Here is a 14311-nt window from a genome sequence, read left to right on the forward strand (position 1 = left end):
GCTAGTGCTTCCAAATAAACCTGTTGGACTATAACTAGATTAGATTAGATTATTTACAGTGTGGAAACAGGCCCTTCGGCCCAACAAGTCCACACCGACCCGCCGAAGCGTAACCCACCCATTCCCGTACATTTACCCCTTTACCTAACACTACAGGCAATTTAGCATGGCCAATTCACCTGAATCTTTGGACTGTGGGAGGAAACCCACGCAGACACGGGGAGAATGTGCAAACTCCACACAGTCAGTCGCCTGAGTCGGGAATTGAACCCGGGTCTCTGGCGCTGTGAGGCAGCAGTGCTAACCACTGTGCCACCGTGCCGCCCACAACCTGGTGTTGTGTGATTTTTAACATGAAATGTGTTGTCACGGACACACTTTTCAATGAGCTAACCTTCTATTGAAAAGGCTGTAGCTGTTACCTCATTCCTGTTTTACGAGTGGCCCTCCAGTATCTCACTTCATTTACCTCTTCTTACTAGAATGTGTCCATGAACCATTCGGAAATACAGAGCATTGTAGCTCATCTTGATTGATACTTAGCAGGGGCAGTTGGGTAGCAATCAATAATGATAGGGGAATGCTGGTATCAGTCGGGGAAGTGATGGAGGACTTACAAATGAATAAGTCCATTGAACCCACTCAGTCAAAGCAAAAGAACATGTCTGGACTTTTTTTGCTACCTGACAGCCAACATCATTAACAAAATCCATTTTGTTGAAGCCTTTTGCCTTACACCCAACAAAACAGTTCACAAGGATACCACTTAAGGGGAAAACCAAGGTATATACTGCATGAAGGGACAGTATGGAAACAGGCCATTTGGCCCAACAACTCCACACCGAACTTCCAAAGAGTAACCCACCCAGACCCATTCCCATACCCTATAGTTACCCCTGACTAATGCACCTAACACTATGGGCAATTTAGCATGGCTAATTCACCTAACTTGCACATCTTTGGATTGTGAAAACCAGAGCACCTGGAGGGAACCCACACAGACACAATGAGAATATGCAAACTCCACAAAGACAGTCTCCCGAGGGTCGAATCGAACCCAGGCCCCTGGTACTGTAAGGCAGCAGGGCTAACCACTGAGCCACCATGCCACTCCAACATAATGAGACATGATGAGATCATAGAGCCAAATATGTACAGCACAGAAACAGACCCTTCGGTCAAACTCGACCATGTTGACCAGATATGCTTTGTAAATCTAGTCCCATTTGCCAGTATTTGGTCCCTATCGCTCTAAACCCATCTTATTCATGTACCCGTCTAAATGGTGTAATTGGACCAGCCTCCACCACTTCCTCTGGCAGTTTATTCCATACACGCATCACCCTCTGTGTGAAAATGTTGTCCCATAGGTTTTTTTCAAATCTTTCCCCTCTCATCTTTATGCCCTCTAGTTTTGGACTCCTTTACCCTAGAGGAAAACCCCTTGGCTATTAACCTTTATTTGCTTTGTGATATGGAATGCTGACATTTTGTAACCTGCAGATCTACATCAAATAGCATCAATAACCAAAACTGAATAATCTATATAATGACATTGTTGTCTTATTAAGCATGCTCCCATTCATTATAAACGACACTAGGTCAAGGCTTAAACATTAATTTATATCTAAGTGAAGAAAAGTGGTGCAAATGCAAAGTAGTTTGATCATTTGAAGGAAACATCACAATCAGCCTTGGAAGTCTAAAATCAATTGAGCAGGCAGGGTAATAAAAATAAATTGTGAGCGATTGCTTAAAGCTCCTTTTATCTTGGTGTGATCAGAACTTAGATTTCTGGAAATTCTGTCCATGTACCACTTCCTCACACTCGCACCACAATATCTGATTCCCTTATCTCATTGATGATGGTGAGATGCCCGAGATTCAGAACTCAGATACAACCTTACAGAGTAAACCTTGAGTAAGATCATGGATGGTAGTCTCCGAGAATTCAGTTTGTAATGATAGGAATAGCAAAGCTACTTTAATCTGTTAAAGACAGTGAAAGGAGGGCAACAGAAGCAAATTTGAGGGAAAACCAGTAAAAACCAGTAATATTTGGAAACAATTATATTGTCCTGAACTGGAGTTCCATAATAAGGAATGCAAGATCACTTTAGACCAGCTTTATTAGTTCCAAATTTTATAGATTTACATGTACCACTGGATTTCTTTCTTTTCTTTCAGGCATATCCTAACCCACACGCTTACCACGAGGGCTTTCTAATGCCCCACTATGTTAGGTCTAATGAAGCTAAAAATTACGGTGTTAGTTGTTTGCTAGTGGATAGATTGACAGACCATGCATTATTATCATTTGTTGGGATTTAGTAGCAGTATTTACAACAGTTTTGGTTGAATGATTGCATATCCACATTTGGTTCATCCACATAATTCAGACTGAACAAATCCTCTGTATAGTGAATATGCTTTTTTTGAGTAGATTGGATTTGTGAGGTGTGATCCAGTTCTGAGTTTTATGTTTTCTGTAATTTAAAAATATAAGTCATTATGACCTGCAATCAGTTTGTCTGGTTCTCTCTTCATCATCTGGCCAGAAAATGAACTGGTATCAATTATTCTATGGACTTGGATTGATGCAATTCCTTTTTGGTATCAGTTGACCACTTACAAAATGTTTGGCAACTGATATTTGTAAAAGTTGTATCAAAACGTAAATAAAAATCAGAAAACACAGCCAAGTAAATGTTTCTAAATGTCATATGTGTTTAACTTAAAGTTATGAAAACACATCTGTGTCCATTCCATGCTTTCATTGCCTAATACTTCCTGTATTTTTAAATATTATTCACTGAGTTTCAATATGGTGTCTCAGCTAATTGTTAAGTTCTTTAACCCACATTTTTCTTGGATCTCAATTATTAAACATTCTACTTAACTCACTAAACAGTTCCTAGAAATCATAAATTCAGCTCCAAGAGTTTGAGGAATGATTATAAAGATACACAATGTTTATTACCTCAGACAGAAGAAATTAATAAACACAAATCCCAAATTTTTGCTCATGAAATCTTTGAAATGTTGTTCAGAGATTTTCCAAATCTCTATTTTTTCTTCCGTGAGTATTGGGTGATTGTTTTAAACAGTAGCACATTACATTATAATTGAGCACAGATTGAACAACAAATAAATGAATAATATTTGTGGAAAATAGTTAAACACTGTATGCTGGACATTCTGTGAAGTACCAGAAATTATGACATGGGAAAGTTTGTCCAAACCATCAGTTGATATTCATTATGTTCTTTTTAAGTACAGCCTCTGTCTCTGTAGAAATATTTATAGATACCACTCTTATTAAATCTTGATAATTTAAATGTTGATACATTGTTTGTTGACAAATATCAACAAATTGATTCTATTTATATTTCAAGACTGAATGAAAGTAAATCAACAATATTTCATTTCACAGAGAGAAATGAACAGGAAAGACTAGGTGATGAAAAAAATGCAAGGATTTAGTAACGTTATACTTAGACTTTAATTGATTGGGTTGCACCTAGTAGGACTGATAAGCATGAAGCTTAGAGGTTTTTCTTCCTTTAACAAGTACACTTCATTGTATTTTTGTCACAATGCCAAGTGTAAGGTTAATAACTGTTATCTGTTTTATGAGCCATAACAAGAAAGACAAGGCTGTTTCCCTATTTATTATAAGCTATAAAATCAAAATGATTTAACGCTCCAAGGTGCTGACTCCAGTTATGAGGTAAAAATGTATTTCCAGAAGTCTAATGGGAAAAGATTTACTGTGCGGTAGTGATGTATCCAACTATTGTGGTGAGAGTCATTTGTATGTGCTTTCTATTTGTTAGCTGTGTTCAGTGTGAGTGTGTGCTTTTTTTTTGTGAGGGTGTGTGTATGCAGTGTCTGTGTATGAGCAGTGGTGATGGCATCGCAGGGAGTGAGGCAACAGTGGTGATAGCATCGCAGGGAGTGATCGTGGGCCCAGAGCAGTGTTGGCTGGAGGTCCAGTGCAGGGAAGCTGCCATGGGCCTGAGTCCAATGTGGTTAGAGTGAGCCTGAAATGTCAGTGAGGAAGGTTACCGGTGTTGAGAGTGGGCCAAAGCAGAGGAGACTGAATCCTCGCAGGGAGTGCACTTAAGAAAGACTTTTGTACTTTTACTTTTAATCCTTTATTCCTCCACTTAATACTAGAAAGAACTGTCATGTTAACTTTTAACTCTATTTCTTGATTTTTTTTCTATTTATACTAAGAAAAATGATAATGCTTTCCTATTAACTTTGTTTCTCTATGTTACTACTTGTAGCTAGGTTTTGTACCTAGGTACCTTTGTGTATTGACATTATGCAGTTTTCACTGTAGTCCTGTACTTGAGTGCATGTGGCAATGAAGCTTAAATCAAATCAAATCAATTATCAAGATGGCATCTCATAACTTGTAGCGTTCCACAGGGATCTGTGTTGGGACTACAACTATTCATGTTTACATTAACAATCTGGACGAAGGAACTGAGGGCATTGTTGCTAGGTTTGCAGATGGTACAAAGATAGATGGAGGGATGGATAAAGATGAAGAAGCAAGGAGGCTGCAGAAGGAGTTGGAGAGGTGAGGAGAGTGGGCAAAGAGGTGGCAGTTGGAATACATTATGGGAAAGTGTACGGTTATGCACTTTGGTAAGAAGAATAGAGCTGTAGACTATTTTTTAAATGGGGAAAGGTTTCAGAAATCTGTAGCATAAAGGAACTTATGAGTCCTAGTTCACAATTTTCTTAAGTTGACATGCCGGTTGAGTTTGGCAGGAAGGCAAATGCTATATTCCACATTTGTTTCAAGACGGCAAGAACACAAGAGTGGAGGTGTATTGCTGAGGCTGTTTAAGGCTCTGGTCAGACCACATTTGGAATATTGTGATCAATTTTGGGCCCCCTATCTAAGGAAAGGTGTGCTGGTGTTGGAGGGAATCAGAGGAGGTTTAGAAGAATGATACTGGGGATGAAGGACTTGTCAAATAAGAAGCAGTTGAGGTCTCTGATCATGTACTATGTGGAGCTTAGAAGGATGAGAAGGGATCCGATGGAAACTTACAGAAAACTAGTAGAGTGGACATGGGGAAGATGTTTCCATTAGTAAGTCAGCCTAAGACCTGAAAGAACAGCCTTAGAATTAGGGGATAACACTTTAGAATTGAGCTGAAGAGGAATTTCTTAAGCAGGAGAGTGGTTAATCTGTGGAAATCATTGCTACAGAGGGCCATAGATGCCAAGCCATTGAGTGTATTTGAGATAGAGATAGGTAAGTTCTTGATTAGTAAGGGGATCAAACATTATGGGGAGAAGCAGGAGAATGTGGTGAAGAAACATCAATCATGATCAAAATGTAGAACAGACTCGATGGGCCAAATGGCTTAATTCTGTTTCAATATGTTATGTGCCTATGGAAGAACTTACGCTCCCCTCCTGGCACCTTTCCCTGCCACCGCAGGAATTGCAAAACCTGTGCCCATACCCCCCCTCTCACCTCCATCCAAGGTCCGAAAGGAGTCTTCCAAATCCATCAAAGTTTTACCTGCACTTACACAAATGTCATTTATTGCATCTGTTGCTCCCGATGCGATCTTCTTTACATTGGGGAGACTGGACGCCTTCTCGCAGAGGGCTTCAAAGAACATCTCTGTGACACCTGCACCAATCAACCCCACTGCCCCGTGGCCGAACATTTCAACTCCCTCTTCTACTCTGCCGAGGACTTGCAGGTCCTAAGCCTCCTCCACTGCCACTCCCTCACCACCTGACAGCTGGAGGAAGAACGCCTCATCTTCCACCTCAGAACCCTTCAACCCCAGGGCATCAATGTGGACTTACCCAGTTTCCTCATTTCCCCTCCCCCCACCTTACCCCAGTTCCAAACTTCCAGCTCAGCACCATCTTCATGACCTGTCCCACCTGTCAATCTTACTTCCCACTTATCCGTTCCACCCTCCCCTCTGACCTATCACCTTTAACCCTTTTGCCATCCATCTATTGCACTCCCAGCTACCGTCTCCCCAGCCCCACCCTCTGCCATTTATCTTTCCAGCCTCATTCTTGATGAAGGGCTCCTGCCTGAAACATCAATTTTCCTGCTCCTCGGATGCTGCCTAACCTGCTGTGCATTTCCAGCACCACTCTAATCTTAAATACTTTGGAATCAATTCAAAGAAGGTTTACTCGATTAATATCTAGAATGAGCAACCTATTATGAGGAATGATTGGACAGACTGGGCTTATTTTTCACCCAGAGTTTGGAAAAGCAAGAGGCCATTTGATGAAAGTTAAAAAGCTCCTAAATGGGCTTGCCAAGATGAATATGAAAGACTGCTTCTTCTTGTGAGTGAATCCAGAACTAAGGGTAACCATTTTAAGATTAAAGGTCACCTTTACAGAGGCAAGGAGGAATTTCTTTTTCTCTCTCAGCGAGGTTGTGCAACTTTGAAATTCTTTGCCTCAAAATGGAGGCGGGGTTGTTGAATATTTTAAAGCTAAGGTAGACAAATTCTTATCAAGCAGGGGAATCAAATGTTGTCAGGGAAAAGAGTAAAATGTGGAATTTGGAATGCAAATAGATCAGTCATGATCATCTTGAATGCCGGAGCAAGTCTGAAGATTTGAATGACCCGCTCCTGCTTTACATTTTATGTTCATTTGTGAATAGTGTGTTCACGTGATCCCACATAGTTTAGTAGGAAAGGAGGTTGGCAGTATCCCATGATGCACTTGTAATTGTAGTATGCCATTACAAATCCCTGGAAAGCTGTTGAGAAGGTAGGTTGGACGCTGAATTCAGATTCAACTTTACAAATGTGATAGTTAGAGATATGGAGTGTTCTATTTGAATCTGCATACACACAAAGTTGAATAATTTCCATTGATCCTACTCCAACAGAAGAAAATAAATATGCCGTTAGAGAACCCGAACTTGTGTCAAACTATCCCAGAGGCAGCACAGCTTTAAATTCAGAACAGGGTCAAGTACACATTTCGGTTTCACAGGTATTCTTACCTTTCTGTCCACCCTGTGAAATCTGGTGGTATTCACCCACTAAAGCTCTTTTATTTGGGAGAAAGGAAATGAAAATAATATTCAAATACTTAGTTATTTATTCCAATACTTTGTGACATCACCTCAGTATCCATCTGTTAAGACCTGTTGGAAGTGTTTGCTGTGACTGTTCATGTCTGGCCAGGTTAGCAATTATCCAGTTGGCTGTTCCTGCTCAACTACAAATGTTGTACTTAAAACTTGTCATGTTTTATTCTGCACTGGATGTTTCTTTTGAAATAAAAACCTGTAAGATCAATTTAGCATGTATTCTACCAGTGAGATATTCACTGAAGTGGCCTAAGTGTTCCGAGAATCTTATTCCATTTACATGACTGCCATCATGTGGTCAGTAGGTTGACATGCAAATTCCTGTCTTTTTAAAAAAAAATCTAATTGAAAGAAATTGGAGACAGGCAAGAAATAACTATCCCCACAAATAACTCACTGACTTTTTCATAATATCCCATTTTTTAAAAAGATTAGATTCCCTACAGTGTGGAAACAGGCCCTTTGGCCTAATCAGTCCACACTGACCCTCTGAAGAGTAACCCACCCAGACCCATTTCCCTCTGACTAATGCTCTGGGCAATTTAGCATGGCTAATTCACCTGACCTACATATCTTTGGACTGTGGGAGGAAACTCACGCAGACACAGGGAGAATGTGCAAACTCCACACAGACAGTCACCCAAAGCTGGAATCAAACCTGAGACCTTGGTGCTCTGAGGCAGCAATGCTAACCACTGAGCCACCGTGCCTTTACTGAAGCAGCATTCCAGGAATGTTGTAAATTAGCTAATTAACAGACAAAAAAGAGTTATTGCTCTTCCTCAGGAATACTGAAGGAAAATTAGGTTTGAAAAGTGTTTTCTGACCTTTGAGGGCATGCAATACACATTGACCAAAATGATACCTGGACTGCAATAGATAATACACCTGTATATGCAGAGAGATTACACATACTTGCATTGTATATTTGAAATTAAGAAGTTTAAGGGGAGTTTTGATTAATTTTTTTCAAAATATTAAGGGAAACAGATCAACTGAATTTTAAATTCTGTGGTCAATAGATGTTAAACTGCAGACAATAAGAGATATGGGCAAATACAGGTTTACAAGGTTATGATGTACTAACTGTAATGTCATTGAATGACAGAACAGAGCTGAAAGTTTAAATATCATCCTTCTGTCTTTGCATTTCTAAACTTTTTAAACGGAACTTATGCACTTGATGGAAGAGCTGAACATTGTAAAGTAAATTGAATTTACTTGTGAGTGGGTACTAAATGTTTCACGAGCAAAATACTTTATAAAGATGTATACATGTGACATTGAATTTAGATTGTGTTTAATCTCCCTTGTGTACAAATATGCTCTCCTCAGTAAGTGTTAATTCTATCGTATTGTTTTGAGTATTAGCCTGTGTAACTGTTGCAGAGAACATTGTATAATGCATATTAGGTAAAGGCACAAAGAAAGTGATAAACTTTCTCTCAAAGTAAAATGTAATAGTTTTGACAAATGTTGATACAAAGACTTTTAGTTCTAGGGAATGAAGCATATGATTGGTGATTGAAGCATGCATTCTATGATTACCTACTTGGCTACAAAATAAAGTTTTCACTATTTATTAGAATTTACCAACACATAAGGCAATTGTTTAGACTACTGTATTTCCGCTGGCACCTTGAAAGAAAAACTCATTTAGTCCCATTTGCCTAACCTTTTCCATAGTCCTCAAATGATTATAAACCAGTGTGTATTCTGATCACTGCACCTTCTGTCACTGGAAAGAGTAGCTCATTATCTACTCTTTAAAAGGTAATAACTTTTATAACATAGAACACTTCCAATAAATCTGCTTTCAATATGCACTGCTTAAGGAGAGCAATGCCAACATTCCCAGTCTCTTCACATAGCAGAATTCACACGTCACTTGTGCCATTCTGATACATCTCCTTTGTTTCAGTCTTTGAGGAAGCAGTAACAGGAAGGAAGATTTGTAATTACTTTAATATATTTGGAGAAGTTGCATGTTTTTAAATGTTTCAATAATACTTTTAGGAGTTTGTGCCATGCATAAACACTTCAATTAAAACTTTGAGATACTGCAAAACACTGGCCTAAGTGACCTAGCATCTCTTAACCTGGAAGCAGTACTAGCAGGATGTCAAAATACAAAGATGAATAAAGCAGAAAATGAAAAGATAGAGAAACATGGTAATGTATAAACCAGGCCAGACAGCTAGTTTCCCAAGCAGTTGTAAAGCACATTTAAGACTGCTGGTGCTCTTAATTTCATTTTTGAGTCAATGGATTTCCAGAACCTGACATAACATATAAAGGTAGAAGCAAACTTGGTAGATCAAACTGGTCACTATGGGCAAGTAGTGAGAATAGAGAAGGTTTTGGAAAGAAATGTGCAATTGTGTCCAAAACTGAATGGCAGAACCCTGTGCATGCAATCACTGCTGTCTGTGAAAGGACTGAAATTATGTCTAAAGAGGATTCAAGCTTGGAAGAACTGTGTCACTTAAATTGTTGGCATATAAGAGGAATTAATGACTTAGAAACTCAGTGAGTTCTATCTTTATTCTAGATACCATTTTATGTAAAATTTATAATTTGCACCAACCGTGATTTGCCTGTAGGTTAAGGTTTTCTGCTGCATTGAATCGAGCGTGTGTTAAATTAATAGTTACTAAAAATCAAACATTGTAACAATGCAATTTTTAAAAAAATGGATAGAAATGCACGCAAAATGCATTTACTTCATATTGGTTAAAAGGTGATCAATATTAATGTTTTTTTGGAAATGTGTTGCGACTAAAATAGGATGCTGAAGAAAGATTCACAAATTCAGAAATAAATGTTATGTCCCAATGACTCTCCTTTCCAGCTGATGTTCTATCCAACAAATAGCTCATTCGTATAATACATCAGCATCTTTTGATGAAAACTCATAAGGAATCCTTCTTTCTGAGAAGTCCGAATGGATCGTGTGTCCTTTCCATTGCAATAACATTACACAAATGACACACCCTTGAATTTTAAGCTGATTTAGTTCATTGTATTATGTACTTGTAAACAAATAAATATCGTGAAGATTATTTTCCATTCAAGTTACAAATGACAAAGAAAGTAGTATGATTAAATATGTGCTGATCTAAACATGCTCTGACCCTATAGGAATGCGTTCAAACTTGCTGGCGCCTAACCATTTCCTTTGGTCAATGTGTTATTACAATAGTCTTCAAAGAAATCTAAAGTAACACTGACCTCATTTTTTTTAAATAAGCCAGACTGATGGACAGATATTCTACATTAAAATTCCTGATTTCCCAAGCATTTGTGTTCTTGGTAAAATCTTGGTATTTTCTGCTGCTGGACACGTGACAAATCTGGTTCTGATTTTCCCGACTATGGGTCTGAAATGTAAAGTTACAAATTGAAATTCTCCTGAGGCATCTTTAGAGAAGGATTGGATTAAGGTGAATGACTCTATGAATGTTATTGTTGAAACCAATATTGTACCTCATGTAATGATGCAATTTCCAGATCTTATTTTCATTGGGAAGGCATGACAATTGAGAACAGACGATACAGAAAGGAAAACAACCGAACATTACTGGAAATAGTCTGTGATCAACACTGTGATATGGCTTGCATTTCAAATTAGTAATTTCATTTAACATATTTAATTTAAATTACTTACCTAACATGTAATATAAACAGGCAGTGTGATGTGGAATGGTAAACGGATAACATCACACTATTAATGGTGTCTATAGTTCATTCATGACTTAAATCACTCCTGAGCCATTAGATCAGCCTACACATGGGATATGGTTTATTTCCCAGGGCTCCTCATCATATATCGTTCTTGTCCTCCTCCAACATAAATATAACCATCCCAGAACATAAAATATAAGTTCAATTAATACTGAGTTACTGAACTGGAATGTTTGCTAAATTATATCTGAAATGATTGATTTTTATCATGATCCTACTCTCACACAGCCTGATACTTACTCTTGGGTTGTACTGCCTAAACCAACAGTTTGGTTTTTAAAGACAGAATACTACACACTAGCTTCCTACTGTTAAGGTCAATAGATAGATTAAAAGGTCAATTGATCACAGTTTCCAGGTCATTAAGGAGAACAGATTGGATAGATTGGGGATTCTCAGAATAGGGACTAGAGCCTAAAATTGGGAGCCAGTCCTTCAGGAATGAAATTAGAAAAGATACTTAAATTGCAAAGAATTATAGAAGTTGAAACTCTATTTTTATCCCTTTCATGTCACTAGGTGACATCTGAGGCCTGGTCCCATGGACTAAAATAGTTCAAATAGGTGTCTCATCACCATATTCTCCAGGATGAAATATGTCCAGACATAAATTAATTTTTTTACAATAATAATGTTCATAAACAAATGTTAACTTTAAAGCTGATTAATGGAATTTTGTTAACCAATGCTATGAAGTTGCATAAAGTGGACAGGGAGGTGATGGCCTACTGGTACTGTTGCTGGACTATTGATCCAGAGACTCAGGTATTGTTCTGGAGACCGGAGTTCAAAACCCATCATGGCAAATGGTGGAATTTCAATTCAATAAAAAAATCTAGAATTAAGAGCCTGATGATAACCATGAATCTGTTGAAAATTGTTGGTGGCTAAAATACCTACTTTTGTTTCAATGTTCATATGCAGCAGCTGTAACTATGTACAACATTGATAATCTTAAACTGAAAAGAATGAAGATACGTTGTACCCAAGGAGGGGGAGTCATTGAGCTTGATATTCAGTAATGTCCTTAAGAGTGTCATACTATAAGGGTAAAGGAAGGAACGTGTGCTTTGGGACAAAGGATCTGGGCGAGATTTGAAATGATTACATTGCTTCAGTTTTCGCCCATGAGAAAGATATGGAAGATAGTGAGATTTATGTGGAGTATGCTAATATGCTAGGGGGTTTTGAGGTCAAGGTGGAAGTAGTTTTGAAGAGCATTGGTGGATAAGTCCCTCAGACCCGACGGTGTCCAGCCTAAGTTATTGAGAGAGGCAATAATGGAGACTGCTGGGGCCTTGACTAAGATCTTGGTATTGTCACTAGCCACTGGAGAGGCCCCAAAAGCCTGGAGAGTAGCTAATGTTATTCCTCTGTTCAAGAAGGGAAATAAGGATAATCCAGGAAACTATAGACTGGTGAGTATCACATTGCTAGTTCGGAAAGTGTTGGAGAGAATTCTTAGGAATAGGATTTACATTCATTTGGAAAAGCATAGCTGAATTAGCAACAGTCATGAAGGTTTTGTGCAGGACAGGTCATGTCTTACCAACTTGTTTGAATTTTTTGAGGAGGTGGCAAAGGTAATCGATGAGGTTAGACCTGTAGATGTTATTCACATGGATCTTAGCAAGGCTTTCATCAAGGTCCCTCATAGTCACCTCTTTCAGAAGGTGAGGAAGCATTGGATCGACTTGGCCATTTGGATTCAGAATTGGCTTGCCTACAGAACACAGAGGGTAGTGGGGGAAAGGTGTTTTTCTGGCTGGAGGTCTGTGAGTAGTGGTTTTCTGCAGGGATCTGCACTGGGACCTCTGCTGTTTGTGATATATTTAAATGACTTAGATGAAAATGTAGATGGATAGGTTATAAAGTTTGCAGACAAAGATCGGTGGAATTGGGGATAATGTAGAAGGTTGTCAAAGGTTACAGCGGGATATAGATTAGCTGCAGATATGGGTGGAAAAATAGCAGATGGGGTTTAATCTGGGTAAGTGTGAGGTGCTGCACTTTGGGAAGTCAAATGTTAATGAAAAGTAAACAGTTAATGTGGGATCCTGAACAGCAGTGATGTACGGAGGGACCTTGGGGTTCAAGTCCATAGCTTCCTGAAAGTGACCATGCAAGTAGATAGGGTGGTAAAGAAGGGTTGAGGTATGCTTGTCTTTATTGTTCAGTGAATTGAGTACAAGATTCAGAATGTCATATTGCAGCTTTATAAGAATTTGGTTAGGCCACACTTAGAATATTGCTTTTAGTTCTGGTTGCCATGTTACAAGAAGGATTGGAGGCTTTGGAAAGGGTGCAGAAGAGGTTTACCAGGATGCTGCTTGGATTGGACAGTATGAGCTATAAAGAGAGTTTAGAAAAACTCAGATTGTTTGCTCTGGCGTGGAGTATGCTGAGGGGAGACTTGATAGAAGTCTATAAAATTATGAGATGCATAGATAGGATTGAAGGTCAGAATCTTATTCCCAGAGTTGAAATGTCTAAAACTAGGGGGCAAGCATTTAAGGTGAGAGGGGGAAAGTTCATAGGGGATGTGAAAGACAAGTTTTTTTTGATGCAGAGTGTGGTAGAAGTCTGGAACACACTGCTAGGGGTGGTGGTGGAGGCAGATACAATAGAGATGTTTAAGGGACTTTTAGAAAAGCACAGAAATAAACAAAGAATGGAGGGACCAGGGACAGGTAGAAGGGATTAATTTAATTAGGCATCATGTTCAGCACAACATCGTGGGCTGAAGGGCCCAGTCTGCGCTGGACTGTTCTATGTTCTATGCAGTGTAATGAGAGCTTGAAAAATATCAGGTCTGAACATAAGACTAGCACAAACTGTTAACATTTATTGCCTGTAAATTATATCCATATAGCCTGGTTAGAAGGGTTTTGGCTGTGCCTTCTTCAATCAAGTCTTTATCTACGTGATCTGTCACTGTAACATAGTTCCCATGGACATACTTGGTATCTTTTGTCAAAGTATTGGTACAGTTAACCCTTCACTGTGTTTACAAGTACATGAGGGACTAGAGATTAGAGGAACCAAAGTTCAAATTCAAATTAAACAAAAATTGGAATCTTTAGAATACATAAGTGAAATATTGCAGAAACTGAAAGAAAAGCAGAGTATTCTGAAAATATTCAACCAGTCAGTTAGTATTTGTGCAAAGAGAAACATGCTTAATCTTTCATGACAAAGGGTCATTATGATGTGAAACATTAACTCTGTTCACTCCAGGCTGAATGTTGTGCACCTCCAAAAAGACCCCATCACCAGGGATATATTTCCCTCCCCACCCCTTTCCGCCTTCCGCAAAGACCGTTCCCTCCATGACTACCTGGTCAGGTCCACGCCCCCCTACAACCCACCCTCCCGTCCTGGCACCTTCCCCTGCCACCGCAGGAATTGCAAAACCTGCGCCCACACCTCCTCCCTCACCTCCATCCAAGGCCC

General features: G+C 39.0%; 1 protein-coding gene across 1 annotated transcript in view; it reads left to right on the forward strand.

The window, feature by feature from the left end:
* Nucleotides 1-11503: 11503 nt before the first annotated feature.
* LOC122564605 (ferritin, higher subunit-like) overlaps nucleotides 11504-14311 on the forward strand; it is an 11679-nt gene continuing 8871 nt past the window's right edge. Inside the window, exon 1 of the mRNA XM_043719693.1 lies at nucleotides 11504-11623. Coding sequence (XP_043575628.1) covers nucleotides 11504-11623 — 120 coding nt within the window. The remainder of the gene's footprint in view (nucleotides 11624-14311) is intronic.

This window comes from Chiloscyllium plagiosum, chromosome 30 (assembly GCF_004010195.1).
Source record: "Chiloscyllium plagiosum isolate BGI_BamShark_2017 chromosome 30, ASM401019v2, whole genome shotgun sequence".
NCBI lineage: Eukaryota > Metazoa > Chordata > Chondrichthyes > Orectolobiformes > Hemiscylliidae > Chiloscyllium > Chiloscyllium plagiosum.